This window comes from Struthio camelus, chromosome W (assembly GCF_040807025.1).
Source record: "Struthio camelus isolate bStrCam1 chromosome W, bStrCam1.hap1, whole genome shotgun sequence".
NCBI classification, from domain to species: Eukaryota; Metazoa; Chordata; class Aves; order Struthioniformes; family Struthionidae; genus Struthio; species Struthio camelus.
Window position 1 is genome coordinate 69,772,174 of NC_090981.1, and position 27,308 is coordinate 69,799,481.

Sequence of the window (27,308 nt, forward strand, 5' to 3'; positions counted from 1 at the left end):
TATCTTTGATTCATAGAAAACTGCCACCGCAACTTGTGGCTCTCAATTTCAAGAGGGTCTCTGAGAAAGGAAGCGGTTTGCAAACAGTGAATTTTGTAGAAGGAAGTTTGACTGAGCAGGTGGAAGCAACATGAATAGGGCCAAACTAGGAGTCAAGCCTTACCGCTCGCTGTGACTGCGGGTGCCTTGTGGTTTCTGGAGCTGTCAGTCTAAGTTCCTTCTTCCCTGATGTCCATAAGCACTAAATAGATAACGTGTGAAGAGAAATAAAATAGTATTTTAATATTAAAGTAACTGATAGATCCAAACTTCTGGAGATGTGCTTTTCTTGTGATCTCTTTGAATTTTCTTCAGCAACATTTAATGAAGGTCAGCTTTCAAAATCCAGTCTAAATTTTTGGCTATTTCAAAATTAGATTGGGATGTTTAAACTTATTTAAACAACTATAGAAACATGGAAAATATTTGTATTTTAGTATAAGTGTGCTTGTTTTTTTTTTGCTTTTACTATAGCAGCCTTAAAAAAATTGTTTTTGAAACTTAGTGTGTTTATTCCCAAACTAGCAATTACAAACTTAAAATCTTGACCACTATCTTAATATACATATCATAAATCAAAGCAGTGCATGTAACAAACAGATGTATTATTACACTTGCAGGGGAGGAAATACATGACTTAAACTTTGCCGTTGCAGATGGCACCCAATTTGGTTTTTGGAGCATTGTCTTATTGTTGCAACATCATCATTTTGTTGTGATTATATTGTGTTTAGATTTTATGAGGAACAGTTGTCTGGAGGCAGCAAGAGTTTAACCACAGTACCTTACACAGTAACCTTACTGTCTAGCCCTGCCAGTGCTCTTAAAGACTGTAGATGGAAAGAACTGAATTCTGTTGCATTCTTGCCAAAATCTGCTTTGGTCAAAACTGAGTGATCTCTTATACCATGACTGTATAATTTTGCCTCCCTTAATGATCCTTTAACCTTTTCATTAAATGAGTGTCTAGGATTTTCTTTTTCTTTTTTCAAGAGGTTTATCCTCTTCCCTTCAAATTTAAATTCAGACTATCTTTTAAAATTTTTATATCTTGGCTATCTTCTTGCAAAATTTCAAATAAACTTAGTTTGTCGTTTGATGACGTTTTTGGGTTCCTTTACCTTTCAGGCATGAACTCTGTGTATTTCTAATATAAGTTGAGTCCAGACCATGTTCAAATAGAACATGTACAGGCTTTGGAATAAAAGCAGTGTAAATATACCGGGTTATGTTGTAGTTTTGCATTTTTGAATGAGTGTTTCCAACTAAATGGTGTGATGGGGTTTTGATGGATATGGGTGAATGCATTTTTTTCTAACCCTGAAATACTAAATTGTGGAAATGGTAGGGAAAAGAGTTGTAAGGGGGAAAAAAACATAAATTCACAGTATGGTAATAGAGAAGTGATGCTATGATTTCTTTTGTTACTTGCAGATAATAAAATTACCCAGTGGGAAGACCCCAGGCTGCAGAACCCGGCGATTACTGGTCCAGTAAGTACTGCTGCGGATTTTGCGCGTTGAGTGCCGCGACTCAGGGTATATTCAGGGTGGGCAGGAGGCGTTCCCGCAGAGCTGGTCACTGCGTGCCCTCTAGGTCGGCTCAGGCTGTTTTCCCCGTGCAGGGGCTGTGAAGCAGATCTCTGCTTCGCATGGTCTTTCCAGGGGTGCTGGCCTTGCGTGAGCCACCTCTGCCTTCCCGGGCAGCAGGGAGGTGCTGCCCTGCGAAGGCCTGTCACGGTGCCCCAGCCGTTGCCTTGTCCCCGGCGTGGAGAAGGTTGGACAGCGGTCTGGTCCCTGCTTTGGTCTACACTGGGGTCTCTTCTGGCCTGCCACCAGCTGCCCGAGGTTGGTGCAGTCACGTGCTCATCAGGAATCGCGGGAGCATTTCTCACTATAGCGCTATCCAGATAACACACAGGTTGGCAAATATGTGGTATCAGTGGCTATTTGGTGGTTTTGGAGGCCTCCCTAACAATAGCGACCTAAATAGGGAATTTTTCCAGTCTTCTGGTATGCTTGCTTTCTTGTAGCTGCTAGCATGTGATGCTAGCATCCTTATTTGAGCGTCTAAGAAACGGACTGTGACAGTAGATCCCAGCATGCGTCCATCTCAAGGCTGGGAAGGCTCTTTCTTCAGAAGGATAGAGATGATTTTGTTGGGCTGGTTTTTATCTTTTATGTTGTTGTGTGATTTCTGGATGATTCCCCAGCCACTCTGAAATGACCTAGCTAAACACGCTGCGGCCACTAGTTTGTTCTCTGAAACGCGTGGAAGCCACCGTTTCTCATCTGCTGCGTTCTCCTGCCGCTGCAGCCCGAGACTGGGTCCGCCAAGTGAGGTGATGAATGAGATCTCTGAAAGAGATCCATTACTGGTATGATCCTTGGCTGAAAGTAAAAACTTAAAATCTCAAGGCAGATTTTGCAGTTGAATTTGCTGCTTCCTGTGATGGTGAAATTCCAGGTGTGATTTTACTTAAAGTACAGCTAAAATAATGTTAGTGTAAAATATTCTTTAGGTTTTTTCTCTTTCTTTCTTCAAACTTTCTGATATTGTAACTTTCTTACTGTGGGGCGGACGGTACTAAATCTTTGCGTCTTATCCCTTCCTCCACTGTGTTCAAATAGTTTGTTTTGTTATTAGGCTGCGTGAAGGCGCTGAGTCTGCTCTGAATCTCAGTCCTTGGGAGTTTCAGACCAAGTGCTTTGCTGAATCATTGATCATAAGCTTTAGGGATGTGGATAGGAGAGATGTTTGTGTTTACCCCTTATACGGGTCACAGAATCTTATTGAGGTATACGTTTTTGGATTTCTGGATAATAAAAAGCTGTTTCCACTCAGTAAGGAAGAAAGCGTACTTTCTTCCTGGGGCTATCAAATTCAAAAGAGACATAAAACTTACTGTAGATAAAACCGTTTTCAGACTATGAACCTTGGAAAAAATAAACTTATGTTTTTACTTTAATATCAGTTTGTCAAAACATCAGCTATGTGGAGTGATTCTTTGATCTTTTTTATGCAGTTTTATATCATTTTACGGTGTCCTGAGTGATCATATTTCCAACCCTTAAGATGTTTTCAGGTGGAAAGAGGAAGGAATCTTCCAATAATGCTTTTTATTTTGAATAAAGGCTCATGATTTTTAGGGGTTACAGTGCATAGCAGATTAACTACTGTGTAGTATAGTCCTAAATTACTACTCACTACTACAATTTCTTGCTTGAACATAATTGCTTTTGGACTGAGTTATCCATTTATCATGGACTTAATGCTTGCGATACTAATCTACAGTATATGGTACCAATTCTTACATTTATTCTCCAAGAAACCTCGAGCATAAATGGGAGAGACTGTTAGGAGAATTTTCTTTCAAGATAATCAAGGTCAATCCTGATCCCATTAAATTAATAACAGGATTTTTTTTTTTTTTTTTAAAGAGGAAACAAGATCAAATCTGTCTTACGGCCACATAAATATTCATCTTAATGATTTTAATAGTATTTTTAATGGTATTTTTGGGGCCACGACCAAAACAGAGAGGTAGTTAAATAGCATTTCACATTGAATGTAAATGATATGAGCATGTCGAAAGGTTCCTTAATGGCTGCGGTAAAGTGACAGTCCTTCAGGCCTCTCTCTAATCCCCAGGTAAACGGGTGTTGTAGATGGGGTCTGGCAAAAAGCAGGGAATTAAGGACTCTTACTTGGGTGCCGTAGCTGTTATCTGTCGGAGCCACAACATCTCGTGAGCGCCTGCGTTACCCGAGGGCTGGACGGAGTAGTTTGCGGTCACGGCTCTGGCAGCCGGGAGGACGGACGGCTGCCACCCGCGCTGCGGCGTGATGGCGGCCGGCGCCCGAGATGGCGGCCGGCGCCCGTGAGCGCTGTTGCGGCCGGCACCGCTTGGCCGCGAGGCAGATCTCTGCCTGTCGGCAGCTTGGCATTGGGTTGCTCTCTGGCGAGGAGCCGCGGCCGGCCGACGGGACCGCGGCCGTCCTCCTCCTGGTGGTCAGACAGCGTCGAACGTGGCAGTCGTCTCCTGCCGCGTCACGGCGCGTTGGCAAGCAGGAGAAGCGCGGCGTTAAGCGGAAACCTCCGCCCGGGCTCGGAGTGGCGGAGGCTGTGACTCCCTTGGCTGGACGTAGCTGCCGCTGGTTTAGCTGAGGGGTTTGCACGTGCCTGGAGTCGTCCGAGAGGCCGCTCGGGCGCCGGGGCGTCCACCCAAACGTCTCGCAGACCTGCGGCAGTCGGCGCGGGGCGCTCGCGGGTGCCGGAAACCGATATCCAGCTCTCCTGGTTAATGTAATTCCACCATCCTTCACTCCTGTGCTGTTGGGTTTGGGGTGGTGGTGGGGGGGGGTTGTTTTTTTTTTTTTTTTATAACTTCTGCTCGGAAATGTTTCTGTCACGCTGCTGTCGCTCCGAAGCGCGTCCGACTGACGCGTCAGACAGGCGTTACTCCGTGCCTTGTGCTTGCTGCACAGGGGTGGCGATTTGTGTGCAGAACGCTGTCGGATCCCGGTGAGGAGCGCGAGGGAGGTGTATTCCGCCATGAGAAGCAGCTTACAAAAGCAGCTTTATCACTTCCCCTCCAAGAACTAGGTTTATTCACGCGGGGCTGAAAAGAGAATTCCTGGCCGCGGGCGTTTCCCCGCCGGATTGACGCTGGTGCGTGGGCACACGCGTCCAGCAAACAGCGTCTGTTCTTCTTGGGGTAGTTTTACTGGAGCCCCTAATTTTTTCTCAGGTCTGTCTTTGAATTTTATGTCTTTGTGTAGCATTGGACGGTGCTTTAGCACATCCAGCAGCGTAAATCCATGTTTGATGGTAACACTCTTCATTTTAAAAATTCATAAAATACCATACGGCATGCTGATTATTTCCTATTATGACACATGGGTGGCAGCAATACATTTGAATATTTTTCTCTGTGTTAAAGAGTTGTCTTTGCTCTATTCTGTTTCTAAAATAAGAAAAATTGAGGGTAACTAGTTGATGAAACAGGAAGATTGGGTCAAAAGGTTTGATGCCTTATAACTCAATTTACCCACCCAGAAATGGGAAAATTGTGTGTGCTGTGTTACCTGCGTAGTGGGGTATTTTTCCAATGAACCTGTAGCATACGTATCTAGATAGCATGTCTTTAAACTTCTGTTTTTGCTCAAATAATACTGGAGTATCGCATTGTTAATACCTGTGAAATAATCTGTATTTACAATTCTCTGGCAGGCAGTTCCGTATTCCAGGGAATTCAAACAGAAATATGACTATTTCCGGAAGAAGTTGAAGAAGCCAGTGAGTAGAACCGTGCTGCTGTGGGCTGGGCTCCATTACGGTGTATCTGGGAAGAAAAAGCACCCATCTGAAGGGGTAGATGTAGAATGGTGGTGTATCTTCTTACATCACACTTGCCAATTTTTGCTGATCTTCCTACTAAAGGAGTTAAGTAGAGCCAGAAAACTGAGGCAAAGTTTGAATTTGACTAATGGATTTCTGGACAAAAACATTTACAAGTCTTGAAGGCTCATATTTTCCTAGAAAATCAAAGCAATGGGGCTGCAAAGAAGTAGCAGTGATTCGCTGTTTCCCACTGCACCTGAGACTAATTGGTGTGCTAGCTGACGAGCCTTTAGGCTGAAAACGGGCTTGAGGGTTTGCTGTTTCTCCTTCATCTTCCACAGTGGACTTCCAAGGGCAGAGCTGAAGCAGGTTGGCAGAGCGAGCCCAAGGCTGTGCCAGAGCACGTGCTTCTGGTGCTCCTCTTCTGTGGAAAAGTATTTCCAGTATCATCTTTAACTTAAGAGAGTGTTCAGTATTAGGTCTTCTGTGATACCGACTTGTAATCGAGAGTAAACGGCCTTGGCAGCAGCAAGTTCTTGGCCTGTATGTTGGTAGCTCCCTACGTTTTCATCTTTAACTGCGAGAGACTACATCTTTTCTGACAATATTAAAATGTAATACTTCACAGGCACTTCGAGTATTAGGTGCTTGGACACGCTAAGACTCTAATTGGCAGTAAAAAAGCAAACCTTCAGAAACAGGTTTTTTTCAAGTCAATTTTATCAGGAAAACTACACCTGGCTATAAACGTCATGCTTGTCTGTTCATCCACTCTGCTGCTGCTGCTTTCTGCAACTTCTCTTACTTTTTAACTCAGTTCTCGTCCATCCTTTCTGCATGTAGCTGCCTGGGTTAAACTGTAACGGGTGTTAGCTCTCTCAGCTTAGACAGAACTCATAAAGCCTGAACTCTTAAGACATTTTGGCAGTGCAATGCTGCTTGTTTACGTCTTGGCAATACAATTCTGGTGTGTTTATGGCACTTTAAGTGTTCTTATTGTGCACCCGTTCTGGCCTTTACCTATATCTGAGTGGAAGGACTGCATACCGCTTTTGCGTGTCTTATCATTTTAAGTGAAAATGCCCTTAAATAGGGCATAGCAGTATCAGTCATTTTCTCCCTCTCGTTGTTTTGTCAAATACCGTAGAAATGATTGAACTGCTATAGTGGAATTTATGCAGCTCACTGTAAGCTGTCATCTTGTAGACGTAGAGAGCACTGGAAAACAACGAGCAAGGGGAAGCTTCGTAATCTCTCGATTAGCTGTTAACCACCGATGAATAGTTTGTCTGAAGGCCGTTTATTGAGACTAACAAGTGCAGTATCTCTCCTTTCACACAGGCTGATATACCGAACAGATTTGAGATGAAGCTACACAGGAATAATATTTTTGAGGAGTCCTACAGAAGAATCATGTCTGTGAAGAGACCTGATGTGCTAAAAGCCAGGCTCTGGATTGAGTTTGAGTCAGAAAAAGGACTCGACTATGGTGGTGTGGCCAGAGAATGGTTCTTCCTCTTGTCCAAGGAGATGTTTAATCCTTATTATGGTCTCTTTGAATATTCAGCAACGTAAGTGTCCGTTAAAATATTTCCATTTGTAAGTGGTACACATTCAGTTTTGTGTGGGAGATGAAGTTAAATTGGAGAATAGATAGATGATCCTTCGTGATACACGGGTATATACTCTTAACCAGTCCAACCTCTGTTCCGTACTATCATTTCTTATTTTTATTTCAGGAAACCTTTCAAATTGCCACTGAAATCTCATAAAACATTTTCATTATTACGACAGTGTTCACCACTGCCTTGCTTGCAGCGGGTGGTTTCTGAGGCTAGCAGTAGTGAGAGGAGTGGTGCCAGGAGAAAGCATTTCTCTGTGCCCTCCCCGTACCTTGTAAAGCACGAGCGCTCCAGAAATGCAGAGCTCCTTTGTCATTCCCTTATGAACCGCCTTCTCGGTTACATTTCAGTACACTTACACCTGTGGCCTCAAATGAGTTTAATTGTATTTTCGTCCTATTTTGAAGTCCCTGAGCAATGCATTCATGTAAATGAGAAAGCAGATCTCATTTGCTTAAAGTACATCTATTTTAGTCTGCTCCACGTAACTCCACGTCACGTACTCAGCTACAGTAAGGATGGATTTTTTAATTGCAGGTAACAGTTTTGATGTTTTCTTGTCGTTACCAAGCTCACTCCTTTTCTAGCAAGTGTTGCATAGGTTGTAAAGTAGATGAGCAAAGGCTGTATGACGAGGGGTTTCTCTCTTTGGTGTCTCAGAAAAGACGTCCTGTGGTTGGAGGGAAGCAGAGCTTACAAAACATTGTTTAGCTCAGAATGCCTGTGCATTAAGAGATTTCACTGGATAATGTTTGCCTTTTGAAATACTACTTTCACTTATGGAGGTATATGTCACTACAGATATTTAAAAAAAAAAAAAAAGTTATTTCATTTTAGGTTCAATTTGATGGAAAAGTACAATTTAAATTGTAAAAATTCACATTAGGTTGAGACTTGTTATCAGCAGTAAAAATAAATAAAATTTACTACAGGTGGCGTATTTTTTACTGATGTTGCTGGGAGAGACCCTAGAAGAAACAATATTTCTTCTAATTCTCCATTGCATAATTTTGATGGAAAAATGAATGTAAAATTAATTCTGGGGAATGTTTGTACATCCAGGGAATAAACATTACCTATCCTACAGTTACTCATTTACACATTACTGTACAGACCATTATATTAAGTCTCATCAATTGTATTTAGTCTGCAAAACATAAAATAGGACTTAGTTATGGATTTTTAGGAGTCTCTTACTGGGCTAGAGAATTTGAAATCCGTAGAGATGTCACAGGAACCTGGAAGTCACCAGCTTAGCTCTCACCGACCCTTCCTGAGCTAGTCTTTCGGACCTGGTTTATTCGGAGAAGAGACTCTGCACTGTCCGAGTGTGGCTGTCCTCTCGTTTTGGATGTGCCTGAGCAGGTGACCGGGCTCCCTGCCTGCATGACTCTCTGCGCTTTTAGATTTCCTGTTTCTTGCGCTCGTCAGATTTAATCTTCCGTGAAGGGGGCTGTGCCGGCCTCTCTGCTGCATGAAAGCCTTGCATCACTGAAAGCAGTAAAACTTTGCCATCAGCTTCAGACCGTCTCTGAAATTGTGTTAATCCCCTAGGGCATAATAAAAAGCTGGCAAAGGACCAAGATCTTTTACCTGGGTAACAGAATACCAAGTCCGGTGTGAAAGAGCATGTCACAACAAGATATTAGTCTAAAAGCAGTAATTTTTTATTTGTAGCATAGTCTTAATCTGTGAAAGAGATTTTTTTTTAAAGTAGATGTTTTTCTTATTCATTAAAACACCTACAGTTAGATTGTGTACAGTAGTGACAAGTTTTAAATTCTGCACTAACCCACATGCTTCAGAAGCTGTGGTGACACCTCTTGAAGTCCAGTCATCATTTGTCAGCGCATGGGTTTGTCTTCCCCGTTTTTTTTGCCCAGGGTCCCACTTCAGTGACATTCAGTGATCCCATAATGGGAGACATGTTTAGTAAAAATGACTCGTGCAGGGTTTTGTGTGTGGTAGGGCAGTATACGGTGCTGCCTACAAGAAAGCTGTTTTTGTTGTGTACCTTACAGTAGGTAGGCACAGCTGGACTCGTGTTACTCCACAAGGGGGAATATTAGTAGCCTTTGCCAAATAGTCACTGTGGTCCTACCGGGACAGTTGTGTTTAGGTCAGCCTGTCCACAAACTGTAAGATACTTCTGTTAAGTAGTGAATAAACCGGAGTATTACACTTTTGCAAAAGTAGCCAACGAATTGGACCTAAGCTCCAAGTTTTATTAACATGTCTCAATATCTGGTTATTTAAAGACTTGGCCTTATTTAGATACTTTTTTTTCTTCTTTTCTCCCCCCAAAAAGGGACAACTATACACTTCAGATTAATCCTAATTCAGGTCTTTGTAATGAAGATCATCTGTCGTATTTCACGTTTATTGGACGGGTTGCTGGTCTGGCAGTATATCATGGGAAGTTATTAGATGGTGAGTTGTTACACTTTATGGCTGTCTTACTGTTACTAGGTTTTTATTAAATGAAATAAATCACTTCAGTAATTCATATGCTTAAGAGTGTGTAGTATTTCAGGAGACAAAGTCTGAGTGAAAGTAACGGAACTGGAACCTCTAGAAATTGCATTCCTGCTTTGAATGGTGACTTTATCAAAATGACAGTGTCTTGCTCAGCAAATGTGTTTCATATACAACTATGTTTTGTTCTTTATTCCACTCTTGCTAACCGTACAGAATCAGCATTGCCAAAATAGCTGTATCCCTAAAGGGAAAAATTACTAAATCTGTATCCACCATTTCTGTGCAAACCAGCTGAAGCCAATGAAGCTGCGCAGATGCCAATTACAGGAAAGTTCATACTCATTGATTTAATGAGAAAAGATTTCTGCTCAACTTTGAAATCCCAGAATAAGCCAGCAAACAGACTTTATAAACTGACTGTATTTTATTTAGAGACAACGCAGCACCACAGCGGAGGCTCACAGTGGTACTTATCTAGCGTTTCCTCGGAGAGAAGAATGGCACTTTTAAATGGCACTCTAATGTACTCTGAGCTCAATTCCTCGTCTTTTATGTCTCTCTGCCTTACAGCTCTTACATTACTTACACTGGCATGATTCTTGTAATTGAAAAACTGATCCTTCTGTGCCTAAATAAAAATGAGGCTGCTGGGTTAACTTGGGCAGTTACAGTGCTGTTGCTGGCAGGAGATTTCTTTCCCATGGGCAAGCCATGAAGTACTGTGGTGTATCATCCTTGAGCGGTCGTGTCTTTGTGTAAGGGGAAAATGCAGAACAGTGGATGTAATGCTCGTCCCTCTATTTTAGGCTTCTTCATCAGACCTTTTTACAAGATGATGCTGGGGAAACCAATAACTCTGAAAGACATGGAGTCAGTGGTAAGATAACACTTAAACCTTACCGGCATTAGCAATTCTGTGATTTTTTTCTCTGGGAAGATTTAGAAAAGCTAACAGTTCCAGGAAACTGCATGGTGGAAAACACAAGGTTAGAGTTGCAAGAGCTTGAGAAAGATACCTACTTATTTTTTTAATAGAACAATTTTTCCCTGCTAGGACAGCAGTTTCAGGAGCAGTGCACTAACAGTGGTTAGGGATGAGGGAGAAGAGATGAGTAGGCCAGTAAGACACACAGCGTAAGGTGCTAATTACGGTTTCAGGTTTTCCACTGTGTCAACTTTCTCCCTGCTATAAGCAGCACCATAGATGGTTTCTACCGCTTTTCGGTTGCGTTATGGGAGCAGGCAGAGGCGATGCCAGGGCTTGGCTCTGACCTGGCGAGTGAGGGAAGTCACCCGCGGTGCTGGAAGAGAAAAGTGTTCCCAAATGATGAATAGTTTTCCCCAAAATGTACTTGATGAGTGCAACACGGACTGTGCCCTTATTTATGCTTCAGTTTGGTTCCCTGCACTTTCTCCACCTCCAGTCCTTCAACATGAGTTGCTGTCAAGGACTTTGGAGTTCAGAGCTTCTTGGGGGAGAAAACAGTTGTTTTACCAGGTAGTAGTCTCTACCTTTGTATTGTAAAATGAAGGACAAGGATAAAAAGGATCTCTCAGATCCCCAGTCTAGACACGTGTTCTGGTACCAGTACTCTACCAGTACCGCATGTACTGTACCAGACGGTACATTTCAGATATATACAACAGCTAAATAACAGCTTTTACCTCATTACACAAAACAGTTTATCTGGACAGGAGCATCCCAGGCAGCCTCCAGCGTATCTCTGAGGCAGGACTTGGGTGTGAGCCCGGCCGCTCACCTGCATTTCCCTGAGACTTTCCTCACCGAGAGCCGGGTGACTCTCAACCCCGGCGCAGAAGCAAAATTGCAGAGGGTCGGATGGCTTGTGCTCAAGTGCAGACTTCAACCCAAGCCGATATGATACATATCCAGAGAGATCTTAGGATTAGATTCAGGCCCTCAGAATCAAACCCTATCTGTTGTTCCTGCAGCTAGCTGGGAGAGCTTTTCCTCTCATAATTCTTAGCTTTGCAGTAGTTTTTCTTGATATTGTCGAAAGGATACCTGGTAGAAGGAGAATAAAATGCGGTTGATTCTTGCTGGTGTTGTAGAGTTTGACAGATTTTCAGTCACTGACATAAACACTGGTTCAGCTGCTTAGTCTCTGCTCCAGCTCCCGCTCTCTCTATTATAATCACTAAATTTTGGCAAGTCATTCTTTTGTTGAAGCATACATGACTCAGTAACGTTTTAAGTTTATTTTGAAATTAAACTTGTGATTGTTATGGCTCTTTTGCTTGGAAATGTTTGCTGATAGCTACATGTACACTTCTTTCCTTTCTTGACTCATTCTTTAATTATGAAACTAATGCAAGGTGAAGATGCAACCCAGGAAATTAGAGGGTGTCTTGAATTATTGGTGTAATGAAATGATACATAAATTTTGTTGAAAAGAATGCTCAGTTTTATCTGAGAGGAGATTTGCTACCCAATTATTACCCACTGCAGTATACCTAAGTGCCAAGCATATATGGAGGTTCTGATTTACAGTATTGTATAACATGATTCCAAGCCAATTAAGACTAGTTACTTAAATCTAAAAATATAGCATCTAAGAAAAGTGCAAATGAATAAAGCAATCCATCTCACCCTTCTTTACCGTAGCTGTGCAAATCAGTGAGTCCTCATCCTTCCAATCTCTTTGCCTTCTAGTTTTAGATTTTTTTTTTTTACTTGTTTATTTTAAAATTAAGTTGTACCTTGAATCTTCACATTTATAAATGTAATCTGCTGTAGGATAGTGAATACTACAACTCTTTGAAGTGGATCCTGGAAAATGACCCTACAGAGTTGGATCTCATGTTTTGCATAGATGAGGAAAACTTTGGACAGGTATGTGAAAGTTATCTGAAAATCTGTACTTCCGTCTTACTGTTGGTTGCTGCCAAAAAGTAACTAAATAGTGAGCAGTATCTCATGGTTTGTGAACTCAGTCAGAACCGCAGGTTGTTACTGATCGGAATAGGCAGGCTTTAAATCCTAGCCTGTCTGTCTTCCTGAGCTATCTAAGGATGAAGATTAAACTAAAGAAGGAAATTACATTCTTTCCAGTGAGCAATGCCACATCTTTCTGAAAAGCAGTGCTTCCAGCTGACCAAAATACTCACAGTAATGGGTTAATAAGGAAGATGTTGCACGGTATTTATTAGAAAGTAGTCTCAACCTGGGCTGATTTGGGGTTCTATAGGTTGAAGCTATTCTGGAAGGACAAGGTAAGTGGTAGAATTAAAATCAGTGAAGTGCTTAGTTTTATCTTTTGGGTTATATAGTCAGATGATACAGCAAAAAGAAGCACATTTTAAAAAGGTGCACAGTCCATGGATAATTCTCTGTTACAACCCAAAAGTGTTACATGTATATTTAAAAACTGAGAAACGAGTAGACGACAATGTGATTTGTCGCCTGAAGCCATAATTCATTTTATCAGAGGAAGCTGTAGCAGCAGCTTACGCTACGGTTTGTCTTCGGTTTATAGTCAGCCTTTACGGATAATCCTGTTAAACCAAACTTCAGGGATCTGCATCAGTTTCTGGATGTGAATAACTTGGGAACAAATAAATGTCCCATGAATAGGTATACATGTTAAATTGTATTGAGGACCTAAAGGCAAATCAGTCATGGTTTGTTTTACATCATCATGGAACTTATTTGCCTGCCAGGGGTAGGCCGCCTTTTTGTTTTTTGTGTTATTTTTTGTGTTTTCTTTGTTTGGTTCAGTTTGGTTTTTTACTAGCTGAACCGTTTTGTATGCATACATTTAATGACAAAACATATTGTATTTTGTATAACATTACAAATTTATAATACTTAGATGTGTTTCTTATTTAATTTGTTTATAAGCATTTAAGTCTTTTTTAAGTGTCTTCAGTCTGTGTTCACCTCTCAGGCTGGTATCTCTTGCCTCCAAGTCCCAGTCTCTATATTCAGGGCCTCAGTAGTTTTTTTTTAAACGGGCTGCAAAGTTTCAAAGCATAAGCACACAACGTACTGTCAAGAACATTTCGATCCGTTTCTCAATGTGTACTTCTTTTTTCCTCCATTAACATGGAAACTAATAGAAAATACATGGCAATTACCTGTATTTTCCATTACATGTTACGTGGAAAATAACGAGAACAGTAATGTCACAGGAAGAAAAGTTCTTGCAATGCGCTGAAATGTTTGTTGGTTAATTTTTATTATTTTCTATTCTGTAATGATTTAACTTCAAATTATTCGTAGTGAATTGTCTTTTACTGCCAGTTTTCAATTTGGCTGGCAGAAGTTAATTCTCTGACTTCACGTCAGGCAACTTGCTGGCAATGTTTCTTGCTCATCTAACTATTTAATCTTTCTAATAGCTAATTTTGTTATTGCCAGCAAATTTAATCTTGATTTAATTTACAACAGATGCATATGATTCCAAAAAACATTCATCTTTTAGACTTCATTCTTCAGCAATTCAGCTCTGCATAAGCAGCGAGTAGATCCTTGCTAGGGAGTGACACATCATAACAACAACAGCAGCAAAACTGCAGACATATCCAGGGTGTCTATCCTTCCACTTTCAGGGAAGCTTTACAAACTGCCTTTATAAATAGCTACAGGTTGAGACTCCCTGATTCATTTCTTAGTCTACCTTCTTCCTATTAAAGCTTTCTAAGCATTGTTCTTCTGTACGTAATGGGGTGCAAAACAATTAACAGGGTTTATAATTTCTTTTATCTTGAACATAGCACGTGTGGGTTGTTTTTTAAAGCTCCCTGGATACAACTATAATAACAGTACATGAGGCAGTCTTTCTTTCTCCTGCTTAGAGAAAGAGATAGTTTTTTGGAAATAAATGCATCACAAAGTGTCTTAGTTACTGTTTTCAACGTTTCTTCTCACCTTCTTGCCCCTAGAGTCCTTCCTCATAATATGGCAGGTATATATAAATTTTGGAGATTAAAGTCTTTATTAATCTAGGAATCCACAAAATGGAGTAATCCTCTGCAATCTAGGAACCACAAAATGCTGCAGCAGCAGCACAAGTTCCAGTTCTGTACTCCGATTACACGGTAGTTCAAGTTGGTGCGTAGAGGACATGTGCTCATTCAATGCCCATCTTATTAACAGAAACATCACTGCTTGCTCTAATTGTTTTAACGTAGATTTCGGGGACTGAGCTCATAGCAGAGTCTTCCTGTATCTCAGAGGGACGTGGCGGTTTTAGGTAGCTTTACAGCAGTAGTGATGAATGAATTTTTAGTTCTCTTGACTAACTCCTGTTTTAACTTATATATATAAGCTCACTGAGTCGCAAATCCCAATAGCAGTAAATACAATATTGTTTCCATCATACTTCTGGTGAAATGCAAAATTGGCACATGACAAATCTTAACCCCAAAAAGCCTGAAGAAGCCCGGTAGTGCAAGGGTAGGATCTGATGTAGTGAGCAGGAATCCATCTAACCAGAGGCATCTTGTCAGCCAGAATGCATATAAGAGGTTTCCCAGCAGTTCAGAAATTGTAGAATATGGCAAATACCGACTACTCATTACAGCACCAGTTGCTTCTGGAGGTGCCACTGGCCGCAGTCCCCAGTGCTCTGGGAACTGCTAGAAGTCAAGAGATCTTGACTCACTGTTGACACTTCATTTGCCTTATCTGTTGCTAAAACTACTAAAACTGGATAGAAGTGCCCTTGGGAAAACTGTTTAAGAGATTGACCTGCTTCCACAAGGACGTGGGGACATAGGAGTGAGATATCTGCATTGCTGTTAGCGTCACTGTTTCTTTATACTTCATTTATTACCCAAATGTTTTGTGGCGTTAGAAAAAAAAATTAATGAAGCCTTTCTAGTTGTTACCCTTCCTTTCTTAATAACCAACAATGGGGTTTCGGTAGTTCTTACTCTTTAGTAGGAAGTTCTTATATACAAAACAAAATGCAGTAGATATTTTCAAGATGTACAGGATGGAGAGTGTTCTTCAAAAGTAGAAGTATCATCTTAATGGCTCTGAAATATTACTTGTCATTTCTTAAAAGCAACATATCTTCCAGTGGGCAGAAAGAAACAAGAGCCAAAAATCCTTCTGCCATCTGTGTGCGCCATGATGTCTGTAATCTTAATATCTTTATCCTGTTTAATCTTGAAAGTAGAGCAGCCCTTTTACTGCTTAGTTCTGGACTGTCTTCTCTGATCTTTGTGGAACTACAAAACTAGAAATGTTTCAGAGGCGTGCAGCTTCCACGTTAATAGCTTTCTGTTAATAGTATAGTCCTTTATTTTTTTCCACATGATAATATGCATACTTATCCAAATAGACTTACTATTCTGTTTTTCTGTTTATTGACGCATTCAGTGTTAAGCCAGTCCTGGAAAGAGCTTTCCAACCTTCTTCTTTCACAGCTCTATTTTTTAGTAAATGAGTTTACTATCTTACCCTTCCCCAGCCAGAACATCTGATTTAATCATGCTGAGATTAGTAATGGCTCAAAAAAGGCTGTGCTGGATTTGGGTGCGTAGGCACGTCTCGGTTACTGCTAGCAGCACCGTGCTTTCGAACTGATGGTGCAAGCTGAACGGAACAGAGCAACGACGTAAAAACAGTGAAACAGTGGATTTTCCTCCTCTGCTACCCAAGTGAACAACTGTCCCAACTACGCGTTCTGTAGGAAAAGGGAATGAAACCTTGTGCCTGCGCTATGTGTTAACCCCAGGATCTGCATTCAGATGCTGCTGCTGTGGAGCATATTGTTTGGTAGCTCTTTTGTATGTGCACAAAAATAGCTACCAACTTTTGTGGTTGCCATGGCTTTCATGGTACCCACCCAGCATTAATTCTGTTCAATTCTTGCTGATGAATTGCTTTATTCAGAAATCAATGTCTTGTTTGCCCTACGGTACGTTCTTGTGAAGTGTAATAAATGTGGTCACCATAGAACGTAAGATTGAAAAGAACAATCTGTAAAGATTTTTCAATCTTATAATCTATGGTTTCGGTCCTTATTAAAATGGAATATGTATTTTCATTACCCAAGTGAACCTGCTGTTCAGGGCTACAAGTTTGCTATTGAGTGGTTTGTTTGTCTGTTCGCTAGCTAATGAATATGAGAGAGTGTTCTTACTTAATGACGTTATCTTTAAATGTGGAATATCTTGATGTCCCTAGCCCTTATGGCGTAATAATATTATGATACTGCTCTTAAAACACTGCTCAAGAGTAGTGGATTTCATGAGAAATAGGTCTGAAATAATGTCATATGTTTTGTTTTTTCTTTTGAAATACAGACGTATCAAGTTGACTTGAAGCCAAATGGGTCAGAAATCATGGTAACAAATGAAAACAAAAGGGAATACATTGAGTACGTATATATTTATGGAATTTATCCAGAGCGTAACAAAGCACAGTAGTGTTTGTCTTGGAATGTAAACTGCCGCAGTTACTGCAGCGGTGCAGCCCAACAGATCATCAGTGAAAAGAAAAGCCTTTTATTAACATAGTTTGTTTACATACTAACGCTTAGCAAGTTTGAATGTTAACATTAATTGTTCTGCAAATTACACTAATGGAGGTAGAGCATGACGTAATATGAAACACACAGTATTTTCTTGATGATCAAGATTTTCTTGATTTTCATGAGGAGCATTCAAGAATGGGTGGGATTGCTCTCAATGAATTACTCACTCTGGGCTCCCTTTAGAGTTGATGAAAAAAAAATGGCACATCTTGGATGCAATAATTATAAGGTTAAACTAGGCATATGAATTTCACCGGATTTCATGCCTGTTACTGTCTGTTGACTAAGCGCCATGGGCAGCTAGCTCTGCTTTGTAAACCTGCAGTGTAGTGATGAATTTCCACCATGGGATTTGCAGTTTTTCATGACGGACTGCAGGGTCACAGAATACAAATCGAGTCCAGATCTGAGCACTAAACTGGCTAAAGAGAAAGGAATGGAAATAGGATAGCAAACAATTTATCAAGTTAACATTTGCTTGCTGTTTTCGTCCACGTTCAAGGGCGGGCTCAGGAGATCTGTACGTGTTTAAGTATTTTCCTCCTAAGAGGAAAACTCTGTACTGGTTTGCTGATGTCATTGGCAGTGTTGTATTACAGCGACCTGACTGTAATGGGGGAACAATAACAATTTTCTGCTTTTATGAATTCTTTTTCACTATTGCTTTGATGGTGTGGAATATGTTTATGCTGTCAACGCTTCAGTTCTCCAGGCATGTCAGTTGTGCTTTCAGATGCAAAATATCAGACTTCATAACCTTTTTTTTTTTTTTTTTTAAAACCTCTGTCATCTCAATACACTGCCGTAAAGAAAAGCTCCTTGAAAATGTGCAGTTCAAGATGCATAACTGAATTAGGCATACATCTAGATATTTCTTGCATGGCTAGCCTTAATATTGTTTTATATCTTTAAAATCAACAGTTTTGTTTGCTTTCTCTCATTTGGAAATGGCATATGTAAATCAAAGTCCTTCATATAATTTTTCCCTGGAATTCCCTTATGATAGCACTATTCAACTATACTAATTGGTATGCTAAAAAAAAAAAAAAAGTCACAAGTATAAACTTATTTTTGCTTCTTTGTCTTCACAAACACCTAAATGGTGCATTCTCGCGCCTGTGTAGTGCTCATGTGGTATAGTGTGTGAGAAAATCTCATATTTCATTTCCTTTTTTTATTAATATATAATATTTTTTTCAGGAAAGAATGAAAACATAAACTGACTAAATAGCTCCTAATTAAAAATCTATTTCAAATTATTTCTAAGTATTGTGAGTAACCTTCAAATGAACACTATCCAATGTTGTCATGCTGTTTTTGAAAATTCCAGTTTACATATACATTGTCCAACGTAAGAACAAAAATAGAATAAATTAATTGAGCAGTTTGTTTTCTCTGAAATCCCCTACATAGTCAGGAAACATGCTTCCCCAAAGGTGACCCAAAGCTCCTAAGTTAAGATGAGCCCAAAGCTGCTTGCTAGAGTGGCCATCGTCCCATCGTCTTTCTCTGCTGGGTTCACAGACCACATCCGTGATTTTGGTACCTAGTGCCACTCTCAGAAATTGTCCGAATTTAAACAGGCTATTTGTGTTTAATTTTAAGCTTCCTCAGTTTTTCTGCCTACCAGAGTATAAAATATTCAATTCAGCAAATATTTGCTGGCCTTTTTAATAAGTACCTCCTCAAAGTGATGAGCAAACATTATAACTGTAATAGTCATGCAAATTAGGCATGCAACTTGCTTGAGTAGGAAAGTAATTGGATTTCTAAAGCACTAACCTGTAAGGTATTTATGCAGTAGGTAATTATGCACTGAAACACAAGCAGTTTCTGTTGATACTGCAGTTTTTATTCATCTGTCTATCTAGCTTTTTATTGACAGACTGTTAAATCTAATTCTAACTGTCCTCAAATTTTGCAGACTTTATTGGGCATTGTTAGTTACCCAGAGCTTTGGAGGAATAAAATGTCTAGTTATTTAGATAACGAATATTAAGAGTAAATACAACGTCCGGGGTCTAAATTACAGCCTTACTTAGAAAAAAATAAAACATAGTCAAGAATTTCTAGGCCATTTGAGTCCACAAGCAAGCCATTTTACCATGTTCATCTTTGAATTAATATCCAGAGGAACCAAAAGATTAATGGCATGTCCTCTGCTAGCGTTGCATCAAAAGTTTTTAGTGATAAAGAAAGGTCATATCTAAAAAAAAAAAAATTGATATATATGGGCAGAGTTTTAATGTCACATGCTAAAGTGAAAATATTCATTGCTAATCTTCTTTATACTAGTCAGTAGTTTTTTTTTTTTAACAATTTGAAAAGTCACAAAAGATAAATGTGAGCAATTAATAACAGGCTGTTTATTTGCATGTCTTTCATAGACAGGGAAACTTCCGCAGGAATTTGAGAGATTTTTCCCTTCCCAAGTCCTGTTTCCTTACAGCAGAGTATAGTGGGAGCTAACTGAAGCTGTAAATGAGAAACTGAAAATATTGGGGTAGCTAAAATCTCTAAACACTTTGTTTTCAGTCTTCTGATGAATGTTTGTTTCTCTACTGTAGCCTCGTCATCCAGTGGAGGTTTGTAAATAGAGTTCAAAAACAAATGAATGCTTTTCTGGAGGTAAGGTTCTTTTAGTTGCTGTGTTTCACCCCAAAAATCTTTTAAGTTTATGGATGTTTATTGAGAGTCCAGAGTAAATGTTTTTTTATGCAGACTTTTTATACATCAGTGTCTGGATTGAGGGAGTGGGGAGCTTTGCAGGGCTGCACGAGCTCTAGAACGCTTCATATTTTATGGCTTCATATTTTTCCCTTCATAAGGTCTTTTCTCTTTCAAGTTTATATTACTTGAACTTGAAATCATTTAGCGACTAATTTTTAAATTAGAGATTCATAATACTTTCACAACTGTATATTTCATTTACTTCCCTTCCCTGAAGTCAAAGATCTTGCTAAATAAAAACTTAGTTGTACATGGTATGAGAATTTTAACTTCACTTTGCTTTCTTTTAGGGATTCACAGAGCTTCTCCCCATTGATCTGATAAAAATTTTTGATGAAAATGAGCTAGAGGTGAGTACATTTTAACTGACGTCTAGAGACAATTGCATTATATTCTGGATTCACTAAATTACAAGTTTGTTGGTAGCAAAGGTGCTTTCTTATGGTGGGAAATGAGGATTTTTTTCCCTCTAATGAATCAATTTAATTAAAAAAAAAAGCACAAAAATATTAATTATTCAGTGAGGCAGTTGAGTATGTGAAAAATTGCATGCTGAATTAAAGCCATTATGCCTGCATTGGCCTTATGTGTTTTGAGCAAAATGCTACAGAGAAGCCCAACTCTCCTTTATATTCGTAGCGCGTAGCTGTTGAAAAGGGCGGACGAGAGGGAGAGGTTACCAGGTTTTTTTGTTAGCGCGCGCAGGATAGCACCACCTTCAGTTAACACCCTAACAATTACTTCCCCGTATAGTTGCTGATGTGTGGCCTTGGAGATGTTGATGTTAACGACTGGAGACAGCACACTATCTACAAGAACGGTTACTGTCCAAACCATCCTGTTATCCAGTGGTTCTGGAAGGTAATACTGTTTACTGCATTTGACTTCCCTGTATTTCGGAAAGTCAGAGGTACCTTGCTGTGTTGCGGGGTCTGTTATGAAATCTGTCTGCTGTCTTCACGAGACCTGCTGAAGAGTACGTTTTTGTATGCAGGAAATGACAACCGTGGCACTCATGAGAAGCTGTACTAGAAATAGACCCAAGCTATGAAGTCTGGATCTTTGGTTTTATCTAAAGCGTCTTGAAATATTTGTGAAGTAAAATATTTTTCTGAGAAGCACATGTTCACAAAAAAACTACTAAAATATTTTTTCACGTAACGGCAATAGGTTTTTACTTTTCAAAGGGGTGGCTGTTTTTCTTAAAATTACGGGAATTTTGTAGCTTTGTACATACATTCAAAGTTCATTTCTGGGTTTCTTACATCATTTTCATGACCATGTATGGTATAAATGAAGAATATGTACTTGTACTAACAGTCACCACACTACAATGATATGAAGTTTCACTAGTCTGAGTGGTGAGATGGTCCCAAAAGTTTTGACTCCGAGGTCCTCCTATAGTGTAACAGCAGTCTGGGGTTTTTTTTGAATCTTTGGATTTGCTTTTGTCTGATCTTCAAGGTATTTCTGTCTTCTGTGTTTCTCTACTCTCTCTGTCAGAGAATAAATTTATAAATCTAATGCATCCGTTGTGCACCAAAACGCTTGGCAGGTAAGGGTTACAGATTGCCCAAAGGAAAGGCACCTCACAGAGGCGCAGCCGGTTCGTAGCACCAGCTGCTGCCAGGGCAGTGTCTCTTTCTTTGTTTTGGCACACTGGCAGTTAGAAAAGGATGCTCCTTATTTAACCGTAGAAAACTTGGCATGCTACCCATATGACAGCTTTCAAAGTCACATGTCTAAGTTTTGCACAAATAAATTTACTCAGTTGTTTCTTTTTTTTTTTTTTTTTTTTTTTAAACAATGGCATCTACAGCTACATTAGTGTACAGGCAGTGACTGTGTGTGTTTGTCAATAGGCTGTTTTACTGATGGATGCTGAAAAACGGATTCGATTACTGCAGTTTGTTACTGGGACGTCACGCGTGCCTATGAATGGATTTGCTGAACTGTACGGTGAGCTGCTTTCCATTGCCCACAGATTACATTCAGTTCTAGAGTGGCTGCAGGAACTTATTCACAGCACGTCAAGGAGAAAACCTGGGCACTGCTGGAATACAGTAATAGCCAACCTTTGACCCCACCGTAAGATTTCTCCTTCCTGATGCTGTGAACAGTGGAGATTTTGGGGGGACACCTGAAGAGGGAGTAAAGCTTTGTATGCCACAGCTATTTTCCTTGCCCAGGAATGGATCAGCTTCCACTCAGCAAATTTTGACTGTCAACAGGAATAATGTTGATGGCATTTGAGGGAGAGGAGGTTGTGTTTTTATCCAGGCAAATTAATTTTTCAGTGTTCATGTGTGAGCTTACTTCTTTGGAATTTTACAGCCGCTCTGTACAAAGGGAGCTCAACAAACTTAACTAACTAAACTAGACGTGGAAATAAATAACAGTATTTCTGTGTGCTTCAATGTAGTTTTGACTTCAGAGAGTTTGTACCAGCTAATTTGCGCCAGCTGAAAATCTAACCTATAATTTGTGCAAACATTCACTTTAGAAAATAACATTTAGGTAGTCTCTGTAGTATCTAGTAATTTAAATTTCATATGTTTTTCATTTTCAACCAGGTTCAAACGGTCCTCAGCTGTTTACAATAGAGCAATGGGGAAGTCCTGATAAACTGCCCAGAGCTCACACATGGTAAGTCATAAAGGCATAAAACTAGTGCCTTTCTGCATTGTTACGCTGCCAAGAAAGGGGAGAGACTGATAACTAGCCTTATCTAACATATTCTAGCTCCAGATCATACAGCATTGCATAAAATTGGATAGTCTCAAAACTGCACATACCTATCTATATATTTATATATATGTATATATATAGAATCCCAAGTTCTAAATGGAAAGAAAAGTTAGTGTTTATATGCTCACACACAGTTGCCAGAATGTAACATGCAGAACTCCAGGAACTAGCAAGGCTCAATTTCAGTATGTTGCCATTGCTTCTTACAGTTTCTAAAAGACACTTGGTTTAGCCTTCACATCAACACATAAAAAGCTATGTTATAAAGTAAGTATGTATAGACTTCTACAATAAATGCAGGTAAATCAACTCAAATTATATTCATTCCAGCTTACTTTTCTCATAAAAGACTTTTTAATTCTATTTTATTGTGTTCCAAGTAGCCTGTAAATTTGGGACTTTTACTCTGGTGACTGCTGCTGCCGTAAGATGTATTTTAGAGAGAAGCAGTAGCTTCTCCCCACTTCATTGTACCCTGTGTTCCAAACAAATGCTACCCATATGTAGCAAATATTAATTCACTATCAAATTTGAAGACATACAGTAGTCTGCAAATTGCCTTAAACACTTGCCAGTTAAACTGACTTTCTGATGAAATTGAAGTATTTTTAATCCCTTCTGCTAGAAGACTTTTCTCTGTATCAAATATATAAGAATTCATTCATGCAAGGTACTCGTAACAGTCTAAATTAAAGCACACGAAGCAAAGCACAGAAGTGTATTGTGTGCTGAAATGTTTTACTGAACGTAGGTGTAGGATCCTCACCTCCTCCTGAGATAAAGCCCAAGATCTTACGGATTGTCTTAACTTGTGCCCCACTGGCTGAACATCCTGTTTATGTCCACCGCAAAAATATTTTATGGTTTTCCAGTGTCTTTCATGTTAGGAAGACTTTATACATCTCCCACAACCTTCTGGGAAGCTGACAAGCAAACATTACAGATAAGGATACATTGTCACAGAGAAGTACAATGATTCACTGGTGATGCTGCAAATTAGTGGCAGAGGCAGGATGGGAACAGTTAGGAGTTTTGTGGTTCCTGTCAAAACTGGGATTGGGGAAAAGTAGCAGGAGGAATTATACATCTTCTTCCTCTTGAATTATTTTTATATTTTCTGTTTTGTCACTCCAAAGGCTTTGAAAAATACAGGATAGGGCATAAGTTGTCTGAGAGACCAATAAGAAGGGAACGGTATACATTTAAGGAGCGTGTTGGAAGAAACAATGCTGCCTCGCGTTGTCGAATTAAAACTATTCGTTGCTTGCTTTCATATGTCTTAGAAATTTATCACCTCTTCATCCTTCCTTCTGGAGATCTGACAAATTGAGGGATATCCACAAGTTGGAAAAGCCAATTGTACAAATAGGGGTTGATAAACTTTTTTTGGCGGGGGGGGGGGGGGGTTGCTGTGCTTCAGATAACACTTCTCTGATCTGAACCACTCTGCAGGCATTTTACTCTCATCATGTTCCCTTTCTCATTTTCAGTGATGTTTTTTCCTCCTCCTGGTAAGTGGGTTTGGTGAACTCTGAAAAGCCTGACTGACCAAAGCACAGCCATAGGAAGCCATGTGGCATAAAGGCCCCAATGTGTTGGATAATTCACTAAAACTATGAGATTAGAGCCTAACCGGCTTAATTTAATCCTTATTTATAGAATTTGCAAATGTTGAAAGCATTTACTACAAATTTTTGTTGCATCTCAAGAGTATGGCTTTTTTTTTTAAGATAAAAAATTGTGCTGTATAAGAAAATTATTATTTAGAACATTAGTACAGAATGGTCGTCTTTCCATAAAAATCACCATTCTGTAGACTAAAAACTTTTATTAAGGAAAAAAACCGAAAAAAGTTCCAAAACCAACCCACCCTCTTCACTTTTCAGTTACTCTTTACATTTTACAGGACCTATTCTTTTTCTCCTCCAGAGGGTAGAAAGTTTATCCTGTAAATTCAGAACATCTCTGCTGAGTCTTTGAAAACATTTCAGCTTTGTCAGAAGGCTGATTTCCTATCACCTGAATATGCTTTTTCTTTTTTTTTTTTTCTTTTTTCCTTTTCTAAGCAGGTTTTAACAGATTCCCACATTCAGCACTGAAAAGAAAGAAGGAAGATGGTTATTTTTGAAAACCGATTTTGGAAACGCAAGCACTTAGCTAGGTTGGCAAAGGGCACTATGGGAGATTGTCCCCATGTGCGCAATAAGATATATCCTTTATTAAGGCCTCCAAATTATATTTAATCTTTTCAATTTCTTTAACATTTTCTTTAACATGTTTTCAATTATTAAATTATTCTTTTCCTTCTAAATTTCAGCTTTAATCGCCTAGACTTACCTCTTTATGAATCTTTTGAAGATTTACGAGAGAAGCTACTTATGGCAGTTGAAAATGCTCAAGGATTTGAAGGAGTGGATTAAAGCAGCTACTTTTTTTCCCCCCCTTCAAGCAAGTTCTGCTTGCACTTTTGCATTTGCCTAATGGACTCTGAGTGACTATGGCAGAACAGTTGCACAATGTTGGTTCATGGAGCAAACACTTCTACAGTGCAGTTGCCTAAATTCAGAAGTTTGAACTGTAATCTGTGGATTGTTTTTCCTGACGTTTCCACAGCAAATTACCAACTGGTTAACGTGTACTCTGATTACATTTCAGCAAGACTTGTTCTATTTATGTTGTGCCTCTGTAGGCAAAGCCCTTAATAAATATTTTACATAATTTCTAATGACAATGAATGGAATTAATCATTTTACAGGTATAGTATTACAACTCATGTTTACTTTTTAATTGATTTAGACATTTTCAGATTTTATTTCATTACAATTAAATCTCATATACTTGGAAAAATGAGCATTTTTCTTATCTTAATTTCATACCAGACTTGATGCCAGTGTCATTTATTCAAAGCGCATTTTGAGCCTCGTGTTCCCAAACCATTAAAGAAAATAGGAGAAAGCTATGTTGGAACTTTTCTGTTCGTGGGCTGTATCAAGAGCAACTCTTAAAAACCTTTTCACCGAGCACATAAATATTTTTCTGTATCCAGAAGAAGTAAGGATTGGACGTTGCTTTTTTTTGTATAGATCAATAGAATAGTTAAAAGTCAAGAGAGAATCATAACATAGCATGCCAGATCTCATGTTCAATAAAGAAATTGCCTCATTATTCCTTGGTAATATTTACATGTACTATAAAACAGTTTGGGGTAGGGTTGGCATTAATCATTTTAGGAAAATATGCGTAACCCTGTCATTTTCTTTGTACAGTGATTCTTTTATTATCCTTTCCTCTTTACTGTTTGCAATGGAGGCATTTTGAATGAAACCTGACACTGCGTGATTTGGCACTATGGAAAACAGAGCTGTTTTTGTCTCCTATTTGTATGCATTTGCTCATGATAACTAAATAACAATATTTTTTGTTTGTTTCTAACTGCACCAACTCTAAAGGCACTTTATGTAACACATGGAAGTCATATCTGTTTTTTATCATAAACATTAATGTGATTATATTCCTTCTCACTGCACATGTCTTTCTGGTGCAATATCTAGCAATTGTGAATTTGGCTGCTGCTGATGTATAAAAGAAAAAAAAAAAAAAAAAACCAGATGTAGAGCTGAGCCTGCAGACATGTTCTCACCAGTTGGTTTTGTGATTTATTTTTTACTTAATCACAAAGGTTTAGTTAATATACACTGCTATCTAATCAGTTTTGTTACCTATGACATGTTGCATGCTTAAACTATGATGTCTGAGTTGCATCTGTTGTGTGATGGATTAAAAGTGAGATTTGCATTTGACCTACTGACGTTAACTGGTTACCGTACTACCAGGAGGAGGTCTGAGGGTTCGGCTTTAGCAATTTGGGTATGGTCAGTTTTGTCAGTTTTGCCCCCATACTTTCGACGTGTAGGGTTTTTAACCCCCTAAGAATCCATTTAGCGCTTACCAAGCAAGATACCACATGCCAAATTTCACCTCGTTGCCAACAGCTTCGCTAGCCTGTGCCTGGCCCCGGTACCCACTGGCAAGTACAGTGAGCTGATGCTGATGCTTTCTGCACTACTTGAGGGCAGAAACTTTAACATGTAACTACTTTAGCTACAAAGGCCACTGGAAGAAGACTTAGTGCTAGCAAACGTACGTGTGTGTGTTAGCAAAAAAAAACACCTCTGAAGAGCCAATAGGTACCTGGAGAAGTTCTTTTTTTTTAAATTTGAACACAAGGCCAGATTCATTTTTTTATGAAATATATTTTTCTGACATTCCTTTCTGACATTTTGCATTTGGTGAGCAGAAACGCTTGAACATGAGGAAGAAGGGCAGTGCGCCCTGAGCAGTGCAGCTGGGGAGACACCGTGCTGATGACCAGCCTGACGGGAAGCAGTGTGAGGGAAGGGGAGAGGACAAGGCAAACCCAATGATTTGCAGTGTCTTTCCGTGTTTAGCATTGCTAGTTACAACATGGACTCCCTCTACAGAAATTTCATATTCCAGAATCTGGGTTTTTTGTTTTTTTTTTTCCTTTCTAAATCTCTCTATCATCTGAAGGATTGGGGGTTATGTTCGTGTCCGTTGCCATGTAGCAGAACCTGAAGAACTGCTGAGATGTTTTGCTATGGACTTGAAGTGTAATCTCAGGTATCAATGGAGGATGTGCTCTTGCAGTAGTTAAGCTGGGGTGGAAGCAGAGGTTGGGTTGTGTTTTGACGCTGATACTCCTCTTGTTAATGATCTTATTTTAGTCCCTTCCCTTCCCGCATCCTCAAAGTCTAAAACAGGGTTTACTAATACTGACCTACATCAAAGTCCTTTCAGGCACTGTGTGCTGATAGTTATC

The 27,308-nt window shown here is 39.6% G+C and overlaps 1 protein-coding gene across 20 annotated transcripts in view; it reads left to right on the forward strand.

Moving 5' to 3' along the window:
* LOC104138472 (NEDD4 like E3 ubiquitin protein ligase) overlaps nt 1-26,268 on the forward strand; it is a 215,281-nt gene extending 189,013 nt beyond the window's left edge. For all 20 annotated transcript variants that reach the window (XM_068924507.1, XM_068924509.1, XM_068924505.1 and 17 more), the window contains 13 exons: nt 1,474-1,532; nt 5,272-5,337; nt 6,724-6,953; nt 9,313-9,434; nt 10,289-10,359; nt 12,241-12,336; nt 16,761-16,834; nt 19,558-19,618; nt 20,011-20,070; nt 20,474-20,581; nt 21,583-21,679; nt 22,294-22,366; nt 24,786-26,268. In XM_068924507.1, the coding sequence (XP_068780608.1) occupies nt 1,474-1,532; nt 5,272-5,337; nt 6,724-6,953; nt 9,313-9,434; nt 10,289-10,359; nt 12,241-12,336; nt 16,761-16,834; nt 19,558-19,618; nt 20,011-20,070; nt 20,474-20,581; nt 21,583-21,679; nt 22,294-22,366; nt 24,786-24,888 (1,220 nt within the window). In that variant the 3' untranslated portion in view covers nt 24,889-26,268. The remainder of the gene's footprint in view (nt 1-1,473; nt 1,533-5,271; nt 5,338-6,723; nt 6,954-9,312; nt 9,435-10,288; nt 10,360-12,240; nt 12,337-16,760; nt 16,835-19,557; nt 19,619-20,010; nt 20,071-20,473; nt 20,582-21,582; nt 21,680-22,293; nt 22,367-24,785) is intronic.
* Nucleotides 26,269-27,308: the final 1,040 nt, after the last annotated feature.